The sequence below is a fragment of the Oncorhynchus clarkii genome, chromosome 7 (assembly GCF_045791955.1).
Source record: "Oncorhynchus clarkii lewisi isolate Uvic-CL-2024 chromosome 7, UVic_Ocla_1.0, whole genome shotgun sequence".
In the NCBI taxonomy this organism is placed as follows: Eukaryota; Metazoa; Chordata; class Actinopteri; order Salmoniformes; family Salmonidae; genus Oncorhynchus; species Oncorhynchus clarkii.
The window spans coordinates 41,653,544-41,672,411 of record NC_092153.1 but is presented as its reverse complement, the minus strand read 5'-3'; the positions used below and the strand labels follow the sequence as shown (position 1 = coordinate 41,672,411).

The 18,868-nt window shown below is 42.7% G+C and overlaps 1 protein-coding gene across 2 annotated transcripts; it reads left to right on the top strand.

The window, feature by feature from the left end:
- The first annotated feature begins 488 nt into the window (after positions 1-488).
- On the top strand, positions 489-14,937 carry LOC139413318 (alpha-1,3-galactosyltransferase 2-like). 2 transcript variants are annotated; one of them, XM_071160536.1, is made up of 6 exons: positions 489-614; positions 878-952; positions 2,918-3,010; positions 9,616-9,711; positions 13,844-13,981; positions 14,124-14,937. In XM_071160536.1, exons 2-6 carry the CDS (start codon positions 948-950, stop codon positions 14,809-14,811), a joined length of 1,020 nt encoding a protein of 339 aa, XP_071016637.1. In that variant the 5' UTR covers positions 489-614; positions 878-947; the 3' UTR covers positions 14,812-14,937. The 2 variants fall into 2 exon arrangements, with proteins under 2 accessions (XP_071016637.1, XP_071016639.1); XM_071160538.1 differs by having other exon boundaries at positions 567-614; positions 914-952.
- The last annotated feature ends 3,931 nt before the right edge of the window (positions 14,938-18,868 follow it).

Below are 18,868 nucleotides of genomic sequence, written 5' to 3'. Positions count from 1 at the left end.
ATTCACTCCCATACCATTCTATGACCTTTTGATGCCAAAAAGCATTTGACTCTGATACACGCCAGGTGATGTTCAGCACCACGCTTTATAACTCGCAATTTATTTAAGACTGTTCTTTATTTTTTTCCCTTTCCCTTTCTTTCCCATGCCTCATCTCGAAAATATCTCGCTCCGTCGTGTGATATGTCAAATGAGCTCAGGACAATCCGACGAATGGTCCGATGAGTCATGTTGGCGTGGGGAAAGATGCCGCGTTCACGTACTATCCGCGAGTTATCTGGAGCTCCTAGTTCCAAATTGGAAATGTCATTTTAACGACCCTCTAAATCGTAATTACAGGGAAACTCGGAGAAATGTTTGTTACCCGAGTTGTGACGTTTCACCACCTACCATTTACCTTTTCAACCAAACTATGGCAACCAATCCTTTGTTGACAATTACAACCCTCCATGTACAGGATACTTCTTCTCTTGAGATTAATGCCAAGTTCTGATTCGTTGAACGCTGCATTTGTATAACTACCACCAGTTAGCAAATCGGAAAAATTATACATTTTTTGTTCTGACTAGCACTTGAAAGCAGCGTCAGTTTATTACAGACGCGTCAACAAGCAGGTAGGCTACAACATTTCCATCTACACCTGATGACATTGTTGCTGTTTTTCATTTGTGTAAACGCTCTTGTGTAAACGCTCTCATATTTTGGGGATATTTGTGACTTATCCCTATTGCTACTTTAGTATCACAGATGTATAGCCTACATTTTATTATCCTAAATCCAAGTAAATAATGACTTATCTTTGCAATGCGCTGTTCGTCATGGCCATAATAACATCAGATTGGTATTCACTTTATCAATGTAAATGTTATTCCCTCAGCATATTCGTTTCACTCCTTTTTACCATCTGAAACAGACTTCGGAAGAAAAAAAAACGCATTGGCCACACAATGAGGTAGGCTGTGACTTCTGTGATTATGCATGTACAGTGGGGCAAAAAAATATTTATTCAGCCATCAATTGTGCAAGTTCTCCCACTTAAAAAGATGAGAAAGGCCTGTAATTTTTATCATAGGTACACTTCAACTATGACAGACAAAATGAGAAGAAAAAAAAATCCAGAAAATCACATTGTAGGATTTTTAATGAATTTATTTGCAAATTATGATGGAAAATAAGTATTTGGTCAATAACAAAAGTTTATCTCAATACTTTGTTATATACCCTTTGTTGGCAATGACAGAGGTCAAACGTTTTCTGTAAGTCTTCACAAGGTTTTCACACACTGTTGCTGGTATTTTGGCCCATTCCTCCATGCAGATCTCCTCTAGAGCAGTGATGTTTTGGGGCTGTTACTGGGCAACACGGACTTTCAACTCCCTCCAAAGATTTTCTATGGGGTTGAGATCTGGAGACTGGCTAGGCCACTCCAGGACCTTGAAATGCTTCTTACGAAGCCACTCCTTCGTTGCCCGGGCGGTGTGTTTGGGATCATTGTCATGCTGAAAGACCCAGCCACGTTTCATCTTCAATGCCCTTGCTGATGGAAGGAGGTTTTCACTCAAAATCTCACAATACATGGCCCCATTCATTCTTTCCTTTACACCGATCAGTCGTCCTGGTCCCTTTGCAGAAAAACAGCCCCAAAGTATGATGTTTCCACCCCCATGCTTCACAGTAGGTATGGTGTTCTTTGGATGCAACTCAGCATTCTTTGTCCTCCAAACACGACGAGTTGAGTATTTACCAAAAAGTTCTATTTTGGTTTCATCTGACCATATGACATTCTCCCAATCTTCTTCTGGATCATCCAAATACTCTCTAGCAAACTTCAGACGGGCCTGGACATGTACTGGCTTAAGCAGGGGGACACGTCTGGCACTGCAGGATTTGAGTCCCTGGCGGCGTAGTGTGTTACTGATGGTGCTCACCGTTCTTGTGATCATTTTGACCCCACAGGGTGAGATCTTGCGTGGAGCCCCAGATCGAGGGAGATTATCAGTGGTCTTGTATGTCTTCCATTTCCTAATAATTGCTCCCACAGTTGATTTCTTCAAACCAAGCTGCTTACCTATTGCGGATTCAGTCTTCCCAGTCTGGTGCAGGTCTACAATTTTGTTTCTGGTGTCCTTTGACAGCTCTTTGGTCTTGGCCATAGTGGAGTTTGGAGTGTGACTGTTTGAGGATGTGGACAGGTGTCTTTTATACTGATAACAAGTTCAAACAGGTGCCATTAATACAGGTAACGAGTGGAGGACAGGTGCCTCTTAAAGAAGAAGTTACAGGTCTGTGAGAGCCAGAAATCTTGCTTGTTTGTAGGTGACCAAATAATTATTTCCACCATCATTTGCAAATAACTTAATTAAAAATCCTACAATGTGATTTTCTGGATTTTTTTCCTCATTTTGTCTGTCATAGTTGATGTGTACCTATGATGAAAATTACAGGCCTCTCTCATCTTTTTAAGTGGGAGAACTTGCACAATTGGTGGCTGACTAAATACTTTTTTGCCCCACTGATTGTCATTAATGTTAGACTTATTTTTTAAGATAAAGGAAATGACCCATTAATTATATTTACTTTAAATTAATTTTGATGTATTCATTCATTTGAAAAAATGAACACCTTGACTGGGATCATGCTAATCCAAACTCCCCAGGTTCAAGTGCTAGTTGGAACTAGGAAACTCGAAAACAATATGTATTTTAAGTAAAATCCCTCTCATATCCCCTGAACTAATACAAGTGATCACAATAAAAGGGTCACAATGTTGGGACAATGATATTTCACTGTCAGAACAGACTTAAACTGGTATTTTGTCATTTTGCCATGTGTTCAGGAAATATAGGCCTATTGATGAGTTATTGCATTGACTCTCTATTGCACCTTTAAAAAATATATTTTCTTGTCTATTTTCCAGCAGATTAATGCACAAGGCAAAGTGTGTATTAACAGTTGCATTCTGTGCCTTTGTGCTGCTCTTCATAGCCTACTTCACACCCATGTCAGTAAGGTGAGAATGTCTCTCCCTAACCAAACAATTAACATACCCTAATCAAACATAACTCCTCCCATTTGCCAATCAATGGCTATATACAGTCGGGAGAACAAGTATTTGATACACTGCCGATTTTGCAGGTTTTTCTACTTACAAAGCATGTAGAGGTCTGTAATTTTTTATCATAGGTACACTTCAACTATGAGAGACGGAATCTAAAACAAAAATCCAGAAAATCACATTGTATGATTTTGAAGTAATTCATTTGCATTTTATTGCATGACATAAGTATTTGATACATCAGAAAAGCAGAACTTAATATTTGGTACTGAAACCTTTGTTTGCAATTACAGAGATCATAAGTTTCCTGTATTTTTTGACCAGGTTTGCACACACTGCAGCAGGGAGTTTGGCCCACTCCTCCATACAGACCTTCTCCAGATCCTTCAGGTTTCGGGGCTGTCGCTGGGCAATACGGACTTTCAGCTCCCTCCAAAGATGTTCTATTGGGTTCAGGTCTGGAGACTGGCTAGGTCACTCCAGGACCTTGAGATGCTTCTTACAAAACCACTCCTTAGTTGCCCTGACTGTGTGTTTCGGGTCGTTGTCATGCTGGAAGACCCAGCCACGACCCATCTTCAATACTCTTACTGAGGAAAGGAGGTTGTTGGCCAAGATCTCGCGATACATGGCCCCATCCATCCTCCCCTCAATATGGTGCAGTCGTCCTGTCCCGTCCTGAAAAGCATCCCCAAAGAATGATGTTTCCACGTCCATACTTCACGGTTGGGATGGTGTTCTTGGGGTTGTACTCATCCTTCTTCTTCCTCCAAACACGGCGAGTGGAGTTTTGACCAAAAAGCTCTATTTTTGTCTCATCAGACCACATGACCTTCTCCCATTCCTCCTCTGGATCATCAAGATGGTCATTGGCAAACTTCAGACGGGCCTGGACATGAGCTGGCTTGAGCCGGGGGACCTTGCGTGCGCTGCAGGATTTTAATGACGGCGTGACGGCGTAGTGTGTTACTAATGGTTTTCTTTGAGACTGTGGTCCCAGCTCTCTTCAGGTCATTGACCAGGTCCTGCCATGTAGTTCTGGGCTGATCCCTCACCTTCCTCATGATCATTGATGCCCCACGAGGTGAGATCTTGCATGGAGCCCCAGACCGAGGGTGATTGACCGTCATCTTGAACTTCTTCCATTTTCTAAGAATTGCGCCAACAGTTGTTGCCTTCTCACCAAGCTGCTTGCCTATTGTCCTGTAGCCCATCCCAGCCTTGTGTAGGTCTACAATTTTAACCCTGATGTCCTTACACAGCTCTCTGGTCTTGGCCATTGTGGAGAGGTTGGAGTCTGTTTGATTGAGTGTGTGGACAGGTGTCTTTTTATACAGGTAACGAGTTCAAACAGGTGCAGTTAATACAGGTAATGAGTGGAGAACAGGAGGGCTTCTTAAAGAAAAACTAACAGGTCTGTGAGAGCCGGAATTCTTACTGGTTGGTAGGTGATCAAATACTTATGTCATGCAATAAAATGCAAATTAATTACTTAAAAATCATACAATGTGATTTTCTGGATTTTTGTTTTAGATTCTGTCTCTCACAGTTGAAGTGTACCTATGATTAAAACAATTACAGACCTCTACATGCTTTGTAAGTAGGAAAACCTGCAATATCGGCAGTGTATCAAATACTTGTTCTCCCCACTGTGTATATATACACAGTGCCTTGCGAAAGTATTCGGCCCCCTTGAACTTTGCGACCTTTTGCCACATTTCAGGCTTCAAACATAAAGATATAAAACTGTATTTTTTGTGAAGAATCAACAACAAGTGGGACACAATCATGAAGTGGAACGACATTTATTGGATATTTTTAACTTTTTTAACAAATCAAAAACTGAAAAATTGGGCGTGCAAAATTATTCAGCCCCCTTAAGTTAATACTTTGTAGCGCCACCTTTTGCTGCGATTACAGCTGTAAGTCACTTGGGGTATGTCTCTATCAGTTTTGCACATCGAGAGACTGAAATGTTTTCCCATTCCTCCTTGCAAAACAGCTCGAGCTCAGTGAGGTTGGATGGAGAGCATTTGTGAACAGCAGTTTTCAGTTCTTTCCACAGATTCTCGATTGGATTCAGGTCTGGACTTTGACTTGGCCATTCTAACACCTGGATATGTTTATTTTTGAACCATTCCATTGTAGATTTTGCTTTATGTTTTGGATCATTGTCTTGTTGGAAGACAAATCTCCGTCCCAGTCTCAGGTCTTTTGCAGACTCCATCAGGTTTTCTTCCAGAATGGTCCTGTATTTGGCTCCATCCATCTTCCCATCAATTTTAACTATCTTCCCTGTCCCTGCTGAAGAAAAGCAGGCCCAAACCATGATGCTGCCACCACCATGTTTGACAGTGGGGATGGTGATGAGCTGTGTTGCTTTTACGCCAAACATAACGTTTTGCATTGTTGCCAAAAAGTTCAATTTTGGTTTCATCTGACCAGAGCACCTTCTTCCACATGTTTGGTGTGTCTCCCAAGTGGCTTGTGGCAAACTTTAAACAACAGTTTTTATGGATATCTTTAAGAAATGGCTTTCTTCTTGCCACTCTTCCATAAAGGCCAGATTTGTGCAATATACGACTGATTGTTGTCCTATGGACAGAGTCTCCCACCTCAGCTGTATATCTCTGCAGTTCATCCAGAGTGATCATGGGCCTCTTGGCTGCATCTCTGATCAGTCTTCTCCTTGTATGAGCTGAAAGTTTAGAGGGACGGCCAGGTCTTGGTAGATTTGCAGTGGTCTGATACTCCTTCCATTTCAATATTATCGCTTGCACAGTGCTCCTTGGGATGTTTAAAGATTGGGAAATCTTTTTTGTATCCAAATCCGGCTTTAAACTTCTTCACAACAGTATCTCGGACCTGCCTGGTGTGTTCCTTGCTCTTCATGATGCTCTCTGCGCTTTTAACGGACCTCTGAGACTATCACAGTGCAGGTGCATTTATACGGAGACTTGATTACACACAGGTGGATTGTATTTATCATCATTAGTCATTTAGGTCAACATTGGATCATTCAGAGATCCTCACTGAACTTCTGGAGAGAGTTTGCTGCACTGAAAGTAAAGGGGCTGAATAATTTTGCACGCCCAATTTTTCAGTTTTTGATTTGTTAAAAAAGTTTGAAATATCCAATAAATGTCGTTCCACTTCATGATTGTGTCCCACTTGTTGTTGATTCTTCACAAAAAAATACAGTTTTATATCTTTATGTTTGAAGCCTGAAATGTGGCAAAAGGTCGCAAAGTTCAAGGGGGCCGAATACTTTCGCAAGGCACTGTATATATATATACACAGTGGGGAGTATATATATATTCGTATGAAAAAGTTTGGGCACCCCTGACAATTTCCATGATTTCCATTTATAAATAATTGGGTGTTTGGATCAGCAATTTAATTTTGATCAATCAAATAACTGATGGACACAGTAATATTTCAGTAGTGAAATTAGGTTTATTGGATTAACAGAAAACGTGCAATATGCATCAAAACAAAATTAGACAGGTGCATAAATTTGGGCACCCCAATAGACAAATCACATCAATATTTAGCAGAGCCTCCTTTTTTGATAAAATAACATCCTCTAGACGCTTCCCATAGCCTCTAATGAGTGTCTGGATTCTTGATGAAGGTATTTTGGACCATTCCTCTTCACAAAACATATCCAGTTCAGTTAGGTTTGATGGTTGCCAAGCATGGACAGCCCGCTTCAAATCATCCCACAGATTCTCAATGATATTCAGGTCTGGGGACTGGGATGGCCATTCCAGAACATTGTACTTGTTCCTCTGCATAAATGCCCGGGTAGATTTTGAGCAGTGTTTTGGGTCGTTGTCTTGTTGAAATATCCAGCCCCGGCGTCATTTCAACTCTGTGACTGATTCTTCAACATTATTCCCAAGAATCTGCTGATATTGAGTGGAATCCATGCAACCCTCATCTTTAACAAGATTCCCAGTACCGGCACTGGCCACACAGCCCCACAGCATGATGGAACCCACAGCATGATGGAACCCCCACCAAATTTTACTGTGGGTAGCAAGTGTTTTTCTTGGAACGCTGTGTTCTTTTGCCGCCATGCATAACGTCCCTTGTTATGACCAAATAACTCAATCTTTGTTTCATCAGTCCACAGCACCTTATTCCAAAATGAAGCTGGCTTGTCCAAATGTGCGTTTGCATACCTCAAGCGACTCTGTGGCGTGTGTGCAGAAAAGGCTTCTTCCACATCACTCTCCCATACAGCTTCTCCTTGTGCAAAGTGCGCTGAATTGTTGAACGATGCACAGTGCCACCATCTGCAGCAAGATGATGTTGGAGGTGGTCTGTGGGCTGTTTTTGTCCGTTCTCACCATCCTTCGCCTTTGCCTCTACGATATTTTACTTGGCCTGCCACTTCTGGCCTTAACAAGAACTGTGCCTGTGGTCTTCCATTTCCTCACTGCTCCTCACAGTGGACACTGACAGCTTAAATCTCTCCTCTAAACCATAATGTTGAACAATCTTTGTTTTCAGATCATTTGAGGGTTGTTTTGAGGTCCCCATGTTGCCACTCTTCAAGAGGAGAGTCAAAGAGAACAACTTCTTGCAATTGGCCACCTTAAATACCTTTTCTCATGATTGGATGCACTTGTCTATGAAGTTCAAGGCTTAATGAGCTCACCAAACCAATTGTGTGTTCCAATTAATCAGGTATCAAATCAAATCAACAGAATGACAAGGGTGCCCACATTTTTGCATAGCCTATTTTTTACATCTAATTTAATTTCATACAACTTAATATTGCTACACTAAAAATCTTTGTCTGGACAATACCCCCGTACTCAGCTTTTATTAGAAAATGAATGGCATGCCACTGTGATCATTTTCTGTGACGACAGAGTAAATTATTATGCAGCCTCAGAGGGGTGCCCAAACATTTTCATACGACTGTATATATAGACTGCTCAAAAAAATAAAGGGAACACTAAAATAACACATCCTAGATCTGAATGAATGAAATATTTGTATTAAATACTTTTTTCTTTACGTAGTTGAATGTTCTGACAAAATCACACAAAAATTATCAATGGAAATCAAATTTATCAACCCATGGGGGTCTGGATTTGGAGTCACATTCCAAAAGTGGAAAACCACACTACAGGCTGATCCAACTTTGATGTAATGTCCTTAAAACAAGTCTAAATGAGAATCAGTAGTGTGTGTGGCCTCCACGTGCCTGTATGACCTCCCTACAACGCCTGGGCATGCTCCTGATGAGGTGGCTGATGGTCTCCTGAGGGATCTCCTCCCAGACCTGGACTAAAGCATCCGCCAACTTCTGGACAGTCTGTGGTGCAACGTGGCGTTGGTGGATGGAGCGAGACATGATGTCCCAGATGTGCTCAATTGTATTCAGGTCTGGGGAACGGGCGGGCCAGTCCATAGCATCAATGCCTTCCTCTTGCAGGAACTGCTGACACACTCCAGCCACATGAGGTCTAGCATTGTCTTGCATTAGGAGGAACCCAGGGCCAACCGCAGCAGCATATGGTCTCACAAGGGGTCTGAGGATCTCATCTCGGTACCTAATGGCAGTCAGGCTACCTCTGGCGAGCACATGGAGGGCTGTGCGGCCTCCCAAAGAAATGCCACCCCACACCATGACTGACCCACCGCCAAACCGGTCATGCTGGAGGATGTTGCAGGCAGCAGAACGTTCTCCACGGCGTCTCCAGACTGTCACGTGTGCTCCTTGTGAACCTGCTTTCATCTGTGAAGAGCACAGGGCACCAGTGGCGAATTTGCAAATCTTGGTGTTCTCTGGTAAATGCCAAACGTTCTGCACGGTGTTGGGCTGTAAGCACAACCCCCACCTGTGGACGTCGGGCCCTCATTACCACCCTCATGGAGTCTGTTTCTGACTGTTTGAGCAGACACATGCACATTTGTGGCCTGCTGGAGGTCATTTTGCCTGGCTCTGGCAGTGCTCCTCCTTGCACAAATGGCGGAGGTAGCGGTCCTGCTGCTGGGTTGTTGCCCTCTTACGGCCTCCTCCACGTCTCCTGATGTACTGGCCTGTCTCCTGATAGCGCCTCCATGCTCTGGACACTACGCTGACAGACACAGCAAACCTTCTTGCATTCAAAAGTGACCAAAACATCAGCCAGGAAGCATAGGAACTGAGAAGTGGTCTGTAGTCACCACCTGCAGAACCACTCCTTTATTGGGGGTGTCTTGCTAATTGACTATAATTTCCACCTGTTGTCTATTCCATTTGCACAACAGCATGTGAAATTTATTGTCAATCAGTGTTGCTTCCTAAGTGGACAGTTTGATTTCACAGAAGTGTGATTGACTTGGAGTTACATTGTGTTGTTTAAGTGTTCCCTTTATTTTTTTGAGCAGTATATATATATATATATATTTACATTTTTCAGTAAATCCATGTGTTGAAGGTATGGCAAACTTTCCATTACCAGAAACACATTACCAGTCACACACTATAGAAACAATCCATACACTTCACCTACAAACAGAAAGGTGTGTACATTCTAACTCAACATGTTGGGTTGCAGGTACTTGGAGGGGTTCCTTCCCATGAGCCGATGTCCTCAAGCCCCTGCAGAGAAGCTGAAGCTGGGGAACAGTATAGATGCCTCCCTAGACCTCTGGTAGGCTATAAAATGTGATTGTCTGAACAATGACATGCACAGAATATGCCATTACTTTTACTGTGTTCACTACTTTTATTTGTTTTGTGTTGGAGGCCGACAAATCCTAATATTTTTAATGGCGTGCGTTGATACCAAAGGGTTATTGGTAAAGGTATGGGGCAAAGCTCTACACAGTTCTATACCACATACAACAAGTACAAGTATTTGATACACTGCCGAGTCGGCAGGTTTTCCTACTTACAAAGCATGTAGAGGTCTGTAATTTTTTATCATAGGTACACTTCAACTGTGAGAGACGGAATCTAAAACAAAAATCCAGAAAATCATATTGTATGATTTTTAAGTAATTAATTTGCATTTTATTGCGTGACATAAGTATTCGATACATCAGAAAAGCAGAACTTGATATTTGGTACAGAAACCTTTGTTTGCAATTACAGAGATCATACGTTTCCTGTAGTTCTTGACCAGGTTTGCACACACTGCAGCAGGGATTTTGGCCCACTCCTCCATACAGACCTTCTCCAGATTCTTCAGGTTTCGGGGCTGTCGATGGGCAATACGGACTTTCAGCTCCCTCCAAAGATTTTCTATTGGGTTCAGGTCTGGAGACTGGCTAGGCCACTCCAGGACCTTGAGATGCTTCTTACAAAACCACTCCTTAGTTGCCCTGGCTGTGTGTTTCGGGTCGTTGTCATGCTGGAAGACCCAGCCACGACCCATCTTCAATGCTCTTACTGAAGGAAGGCGGTTGTTGGCCAAGATCTCACGATACATGGCCCCATCCATCCTCCCCTCAATACGGTGCAGTTGTCCTGTCCCCTTTGCAGAAAAGCATCCCCAAAGAATGATGTTTCCACGTCCATACTTCACGGTTAGGATGGTGTTCTTGGGGTTGTTCTCATCCTTCTTCTTCCTCCAAACACGGCGAGTGGAGTTTTGACCAAAAAGCTCTATTTTTGTCTCATCAGACCACATGACCTTCTCCCATTCCTCCTCCCATTCCTCCTCTGGATCACCCAGATGGTCATTGGCAAACTTCAGATGGGCCTGGACATGCGCTGGCTTGAGCCGGGGGACCTTGCGTGCGCTGCAGGATTTTAATCCATGACGGCGTAGTGTGTTACTAATGGTTTTCTTTGAGACTGTGGTCCCAGCTCTCTTCAGGTCATTGACCAGGTCCTGCCGTGTAGTTCTGGGCCCTCACCTTCCTCATGATCATTGATGCCCCACGAGGTGAGATCTTGCATGGAGCCCCAGACCGAGGGTGATTGATCGTCATCTTGAACTTCCTCAATTTTCTTATAATTGCGCCAACAGTTGTTGCCTTCTCACCAAGCTGCTTGCCTATTGTCCTGTAGCCCATCCCAGCCTTGTGCAGGTCTACAATTTTAACCCTGATGTCCTTACACATCTCTCTGGTCTTGGCCATTGTGGAGAGGTTGGAGTCTGTTTGATTGAGTGTGTGGACTTTTTTTATACAGGTAACGAGTTCAAACAGGTGCAGTTAATACAGGTAATGAGTGGAGAACAGGAGGGCTTCTTAAAGAAAAACTAACAGGGCTGTGAGAGCCGGAATTCTTACTGGTTGGTAGGTGATCAAATACTTATGTCATGCAATAAAATGCAAATTAATTACTTAAAAATCATACAATGTGATTTTCTGGATTTTTTGTTTTAGATTCTATCTCTCACAGTTGAAGCGTACCTATGGTAAAAAATTACAGACCCCTACATGCTTTGTAAGTAGGAAAACCTGCAAAATCGGCAGTGTATCAAATACGTGTTCTCCCCACTGTACATCCTTGTAATAGGTTTCTTAGTGCAATGTCAACCACATGATCTGCTTTTTCAACCTGCTTGGCAGCATATTTGGGAGAAGGGGCAGCGGTTTTAGTTAGAGGTGTGTATGTTTGTCAGACCCTGTATGAATAGCATAAGAATTATCAAGTCAGCCCACAGTCAAATGCTTCATGCCTCAGTGCAGAGGTATTCAAATGTTACCTAACGAGGTCCAGACTACCCCACTGGGCACACGCTGGTTGACTCAACGTTGTTTCCACTTCAATGAAATTGAGCAAAAACCAAGCCATGAAGTCGAAGGAATTGTCTGTAGAGCTCCGAGACAGGATTGTGTCGAGGCACAGATCTGGGGAAGGGTACCAAAAAATGTCTGCAGCATTGAAGGTCCCAAAGAACACAGTGGCCTCCATCAGTCTTAAATGGAAGAAGTTTGGAACCACCAAGACTCTTCCTAGAGCTGGTCAAACTGAGCAATCAGGGGAGGAGGACCAACATAGAATTGACGTTTGTTCCCAGTGGGACTGCTGGTTTAATGTTCTACCGGATAATTAATTGCACTCACCTGGTGTCCCAGGTTTAAATCAGTCCCTGGTTGGAGGGGAAAATGGAGAAAAAAAACAGTGGAACTAGCTTCGAGATCCAGATTTGAATTTGAGTGCTTTAGTGCATACAGTGCATTCGGGAAGTATTCAGACCCCTTGACTTTTTCCACATTTTGTTACATTACAGCCTTATTCCAAAATGAATTAAATAGTTTTCCCCCCTCATTAATCTACACACAATACCCCATAATGACAAACTTAACAATTTTTTGAAAATGTATTAAAATTACTTTGAAGCACCTTTTGGCAGTAATTACAGCCTTGGGTCTGTCAGGTTGGTTGGGGAGCGTCACTGCACAGCTATTTGTACGTCTCTCCAGAGATGTTCGATTAGGTTCAAGTCTGGGCTCTGGCTTGGCCACTCAAGGACATTCAGAGACTTGTCCTGAAGCCACTACTGCGTTGTCTTGGCTGCGTGCTTAGTGTCATTGTCCTGTTGGACGGTGAACATTCACCCAGCTCTGGAGCAGGTTTTCATCAAGGATCTCTCTGTACTTTGCTCCGTTCATATTTCCCTCTCCTGATCAGTCTCCCAGTCCCTGCCCCTGAAAAACATTCCCACAGCATGATGCTGTCACCACCATGTTTCACCGTAGGGATGGTTCCAGATTTCCTCTAGATGAGACGCTTGGCAGTCAGGCCAAAAAGTTCATTCTTGGTTTCATCAGACCAGAGAATCTTGTTTCTCATGGTCTGAGAGTCTTTAGGTGCCTTTTGTCAAACTCCAAGCGGGCTGTCATGTGCCTTTCACTGAGGAGTGGCTTCCGTCTGGCCACTCTACCACAAAGGCCTGATTGGTGTAGTGCTGCAGAGATAGAGTTTCTCTGTGGAGATGGGAGAACAACTGTCAGAGTGATCATCGGGTTCTTGGTAACCTCCCTGACCAAGGCCCTTCTCCCCCGATTGCTCAGTTTGGCCAGGGCAGCCAGCTCTAGGAAGAGTCTTGGTGGTTCCAAACTTCTTTGGCTTAAGAATGATAGAGACCACTGTTCTTGGGGACCTTCAATGCTGCAGACATTTTTTGGCACACTTCCCCAGGTCTGTGCCTCGACACAATTCTGCCTTGGAGCTCTACGGACAATTCCTTTGACCTCATGGCTTGGTTTTTGCTCTGACATGCACTGTCAACCTTGGGACTTTATATAGACAGGTGTGTGTGTGTGCCTTTCCAAATCATGTCCAATCAATTGAGTTTACCACAGGTGGACTCCAATCATGATGTAGAAACATCAAGGACAATCAATGAGACGCAAGATGCACCTGAGCTTAATTTCGAGTCTCGTAGCAAAGGGTCTGAATACTTATGTAAATAATTTTTTATTTACATTTTAATACATTTGCAACAAAAAGTTTTTCACAGTCATTATGGGTTATTGTGTGTAGATTGAGGATTTTGTTAATGATTTAATCCATTTTAGAATAAGGCTGTAACGTGAGAAAGTGGAGAAAGGGAAGGGGTCTGAATACTTTCCAAATGCACTGTAAGTCCTGCTATATTCAAATGCACTAAAAAGGGTCAATCCCTTGAGCATTGACAGCATGTTAACTTGCTTCATATCCCCCACTGTCTCTAGAATAGGGAGTTAATTACCTTTATTACTCTCATTCTATATAATTTCCCTCTCCTATTCCATATACCACACAGTACACACTACAGTGAAGCCACTTTTGTTTTTACCATTGTTTGTTCTGAAACCCAATCTGTTCTTTTTCTCTCCAACCAGGTCCAGAGGTGATGTTCAGACCTGCACTGACTGGGGAGCACCTGTGATCTGGGATGGGATGTTTGACCCAGATCATTACGACCAGGAGCACAGGAAGAACCACTCATCTGTCTCTCTCACTGTATTCGCTGTGGGCAGGTCGGTTTTTCAACTCAGTTACCCTTCTTTTTTAAATTTTTTATATCAACTCATCAATTCTTATGAAACACTTCTCAGTCACTTAAACAACATTTTGATATGTTCTTCTTGAACCAGAGTTTTTACTCCTTCCCATCCCAAGGTATCTAGATGCCTACCTGAAGGCATTCCTTCTCTCTGCTGAGCGTCACTTTATGGAGGCTTTACCTGTGACATACTATGTGTTCACGGACGTTCCCGAGAGGGTACCAGACATCCATCTGGGTCCTGGGCGGAGCCTGAAAGTTGTGAGGGTGCAGAGACACTCTCGCTGGCAGGACATCTCCATGATGCGTATGAGGGCCATCGCAGATGCCATCGAGTCACGGATTCGTCACCACAGCCACTACGTCTTCTGCTTTGACGTGGACCAGGTGTTTGTGGGTCGGTTCGGCTCCGAGGCTCTGGGAGACTCTGTTGCTCTGCTCCACGCCTACTACTACCACCGACCACAGAGCCTGTACGCCTACGACCGCAACCCCAGGTCCAGGGCCTACATGGAGACTGGGGACTTCTACTATCATGCTGCTGTGTTCGGAGGCTCGTGGCGAACTGTGAAGAATATGACGGAGACCTGTTACCAGACCATCATGAAGGACAAGGAGAACCAGGTGGAGGCTCTGTGGCACGACGAGAGTCACCTCAACAAGTACCTGTGGCTCCATAAGCCCAGTAAAGTGCTGTCTCCAGAGTACTGCTGGGACAGGAACATTGGCTACCGTGGTGACATACATGTGGCCCGCCTGCTCTGGTCAGAGAAGAAATATGGCACACTCCGGGTTACAGAGTGAGTAATCAGAACCTGTGTGCAATAATCTAATGAGCAAAAGCCCCTGAAACGTCAAACATGGTCCACAGTACAGAACTGCGATAGTCTACAGCCCAATGTGATTTATGCCCATGCCTTGTTCAGAGCAATGAGGCTTGTAAATGTGTCACAATGGGCTGTCAGACTATTAGAGCTGTGAACCTGTGGAATCTTTGGCTTGTGTGTTGAAACATGATCTTGCAAGTAGTACGTTTCTTGGTTCTCCTATTTTGCTTCAGTTGTCTGGTGGTATTGTCTCTCCACCCACGAAGTCTGCTGTCTGTGGCTGGCGGGGATTGAACAAATGAGGAAATAGACTATGCTTGCACTGCTTCTTTTGTATGGTTTATATTTGTGGATTAGAAGTAAAAATCTGTTTTATAAAGTTGTATTAGATATTGGAAATAGTTTTATGTATAATTTCTTTTACAAATAAAGATGGATACCTTAAAAAAAAACTTGTGTAAGAACTTGTCAGAAGGATCCACCCATAGCAAACCAACTCCAAAATAAGGGCTAGATTCCATCAGTAGCGCTACAGATTGAATCTAGGCCTAAATGTTTAAAAATGGCAACATCTCAGGTTGGGGATATTGCATGCCTCTAAGGACAAAGATTTACTGGCCACATGTCCGCTGAGAGAGATGTCCTAACAAACATAATCCTCAGGTTGTTTTTAAAATATATAATCGATAATATATCAACCGGGACTGTAGCTTTTTCAATAGGAGAGGGAGAGACCATGGCCGCCCCACTTTGTTGCGCAAGGAAAACTCGAACACCCAGCTATCCACTGACATGATGTGATATTTCTTGCTCATTTTTCAAAATAAAAGCCTGAAGCTATGTCTAAAGACTGTTGACACCTTGAGGAAGCCATAGGAAAAGGGATCTGGTTGATATCCCATTAAATGGAGGCAAGGCATCCAATGGAACAGAGAGCTTTCAGGAAAAACAGAACTTCCTTGTTGGATTTTCCTCAGGTTTTCGCCTGCAATATCAGTTCTGTTATACTCAGACAAAATGTTGACAGTTTTGGAAACTTTAGAGTGTTTTCTATCCTAATCTGACAATTATATGCATATTCTAGTTTCTGGGCCTGAGAAATAGGCCGTTTCAAATGGGTACGTTTTTTAGCCAAAAACAAAAATTCTGCCCCCTACACTCTAAGTTAATGTGAGTATCTTTTTAGATTTAAGTTATATACTCAGCAACAACAAAAAAAGTCAATTTATCAGGATCCTGTCTTTCAAAGATAATTCGTAAAAATATTCAATGTAAAGGGTTTAAACACTGTTTCCCATGCTTGTTCAATGAGCCATAAACAATTAATGAACATGCACCTGTGGAACAGACAATAAGACACTAACAGCTTATGAACGGTAGGCAATTAAGGTCACCGTTATGAAAACTTAGGACACTAAAGAGGCCTTTCTACTGACTCTGAAAAAGCCCAAAAGAAAGATACCTAGGGTCCCTACTCTTCTGTGTGAACGTTCCTTAGGCATGCTGCAAGGAGGCATGAGGACTGCAGATGTTGCCAGGGCAATACATTGCAATGTCTGTACTGTGAGATGCCTAAGTCAGCACTACAGGGAGACATGATGGACAGCTGATCATCCTCGCAGTGGCAGACCATATGCACAGGATTGGTACGTCAGAATATCACACCTGTGGGACAGGTACAGGATGGCAACAACAACTGTCCGAGTTACACCAGGAACGCACAATCCCTCCATCAGTGCTCAGACTGTCCACAATAGGCTGAAAGATTGTACTGAGGGCTTGTAGGCCTGTTGTAAGGCAGGTCCTCACCAGACATCACTGGCAACAATGTTGCCTATGGGCACCGTCGCTGGACCAGACAGGACTGGCAAAAAGTTCTCTACACTGACGAGTCGCGGTTTTGTCTCACCAGTAATGATGGTCGGATTCGCTTTTATCGTTGAAGGCATGAGCGTTACACCGAGGCCTGTACTCTGGAGCGGGATTCATTTTGGAGGTGGAAGGTCCATCATGGTCTGGGGCGGTGTGTCACAGCATCATCGGACTGAGCTTGTCATTGCAGGAAATCTCAACGCTATGCGTTACAGGGAAGACATCCTCCTCCCTCATGTGGTACCCCTCCTGCAGGCTCATCCTGACATGACCCTCCAGCATAACAATGCCACCAGCCATACTGCTCGTTCTGTGCGTGATTTCCTGCAAGACAGGAATCTCAGTGTTCTGCCATGGCCAGCGAAGAGCCCGGATCTCAATCCCATTGAGCACGTCTGGGACCTGTTGGATTGGAGGGTGAGGGCTAGGGCCATTCCCCCCCAGAAATGTCTGGTGTTAAGTCAATGGACTCATTGACTGCTAATAAATCCACTTTGCACGTAAAAATCTTTGCGGAGAAACACTAACGAACTTTAAGGCTATTTTCTGGAAATGCTAAGACTACAGACCATTATAATTTGGTTATTTGCGGGATTTATTTGTCATGTCAATAGCATAGGGTCTGACTGACTGTTTCTGATTGTAATTTCAACTATTGACATTTTTTTCTTAGTTATAGCAGCCAGTGTTTGTTTTAAGATATGAACTCTTGACGATTTTGCAGCTTGCTTAGTTCAAATTGAACGACTCTTTAATCCCCGGATAGAATAGGCTACTAGGAATGATGTCGTAATTAAAATCACTAAATCAAATATTAATGATATGGATATGAACTGAATATATGCTTGTTAAAAATTGCAAGTGTTTGTTTTATTACCTGTAGCCTAATCAGAAGGGACAGTTACTAAATCTAATTAATTCTAATAATAGCGGATAGGCAATTGCGATAGATCCATGACCATGATTATAACATATGGGTATTCATTATTGCATGATAATACAAGGCTACAACAGCAATGGATTGATGTTGTGGACAGAAAGAGGCTCTTATTGTGAACTATTAGCTCCCATCAATGTATTTTTTTCCTCATGAATTGACGGATGTATTTTAAATTTGGCACATTTACATATTAATTAAACGTCCATGACTTTAAAATTAACAAGTGTGAAGCAGAGGTTGGTATTAAAAATACAGACTAATATTGTTTTGGTAGACTGAAATGAAAACAATACCTTCTAATAATTTGAATGGAAATATGTTATTAGTTATTTGGTGGTTTTTGGATAGACTACTAATGTCATGTTTTAGTCAGCTGGTGAAAGCGAGTCGTGCTCACTGGGCTGTAAGGGACGCAGTGGGACACTTGCAGCAGAGGTCTGAATAGTTGAATCGGAAACGTTCTTTTGATCGTTTCTGATTACTGTTGCTGGGTTTTATAGGTTTAGGCAACACCACTGAATTTCAGCACAAAGTTAATGAATTCTCAAACGATAATCTATTTCCATTGCCGGGGAACAGTGCCTAAAATGAAAGTAGATCCAAGTAAATGTTTTATTTGACTATAACGCTGATAGGACAGCACAGACTTGTTGAAGGCTCTAGATTTGTTAAACAGGTTTATATTTGGACTAAATCAATGCAACAGGTTAAAATGATAACATTACCGGAAGTGGGCGATACAGCTATTACCAATGTAATTGGACATTGGTCCAGTAACGACACCAGGATCATTTGACATGGGAGGAAATGGAGCCGATTTTTGGGGTTGGACAATCCTCGCGAGAATTAAAGACAATGGAGTCTAAAGGGTAATAAATTAAAAATACTCAGAACCTTGGGTGTTTTAATCTCATGTGAGATTAGTTTTTTTAATGTTGTCTTATTCTGGAATAGATTTGTAAAGGGAACTGGCCTGGCCATTTATTTTGTTTTAGCCATATGGTTTGTAAAAACCCACTCACAACACATTTGCTATGAATATTTGTTAGTGGTGTTAATACCGTGTTTTGACTTGTTGAGTGGACTATTTCATTTGGGTTCGTGAGTTTTCACAAATTGGCATTATCTTAAAGGGGCACACACATGGAATTTCAACGTTTTTGTGTTTCTGAATTTTTTATTGAACACATGTACATTCTTTTGATAAGAAATGTACTGGAAA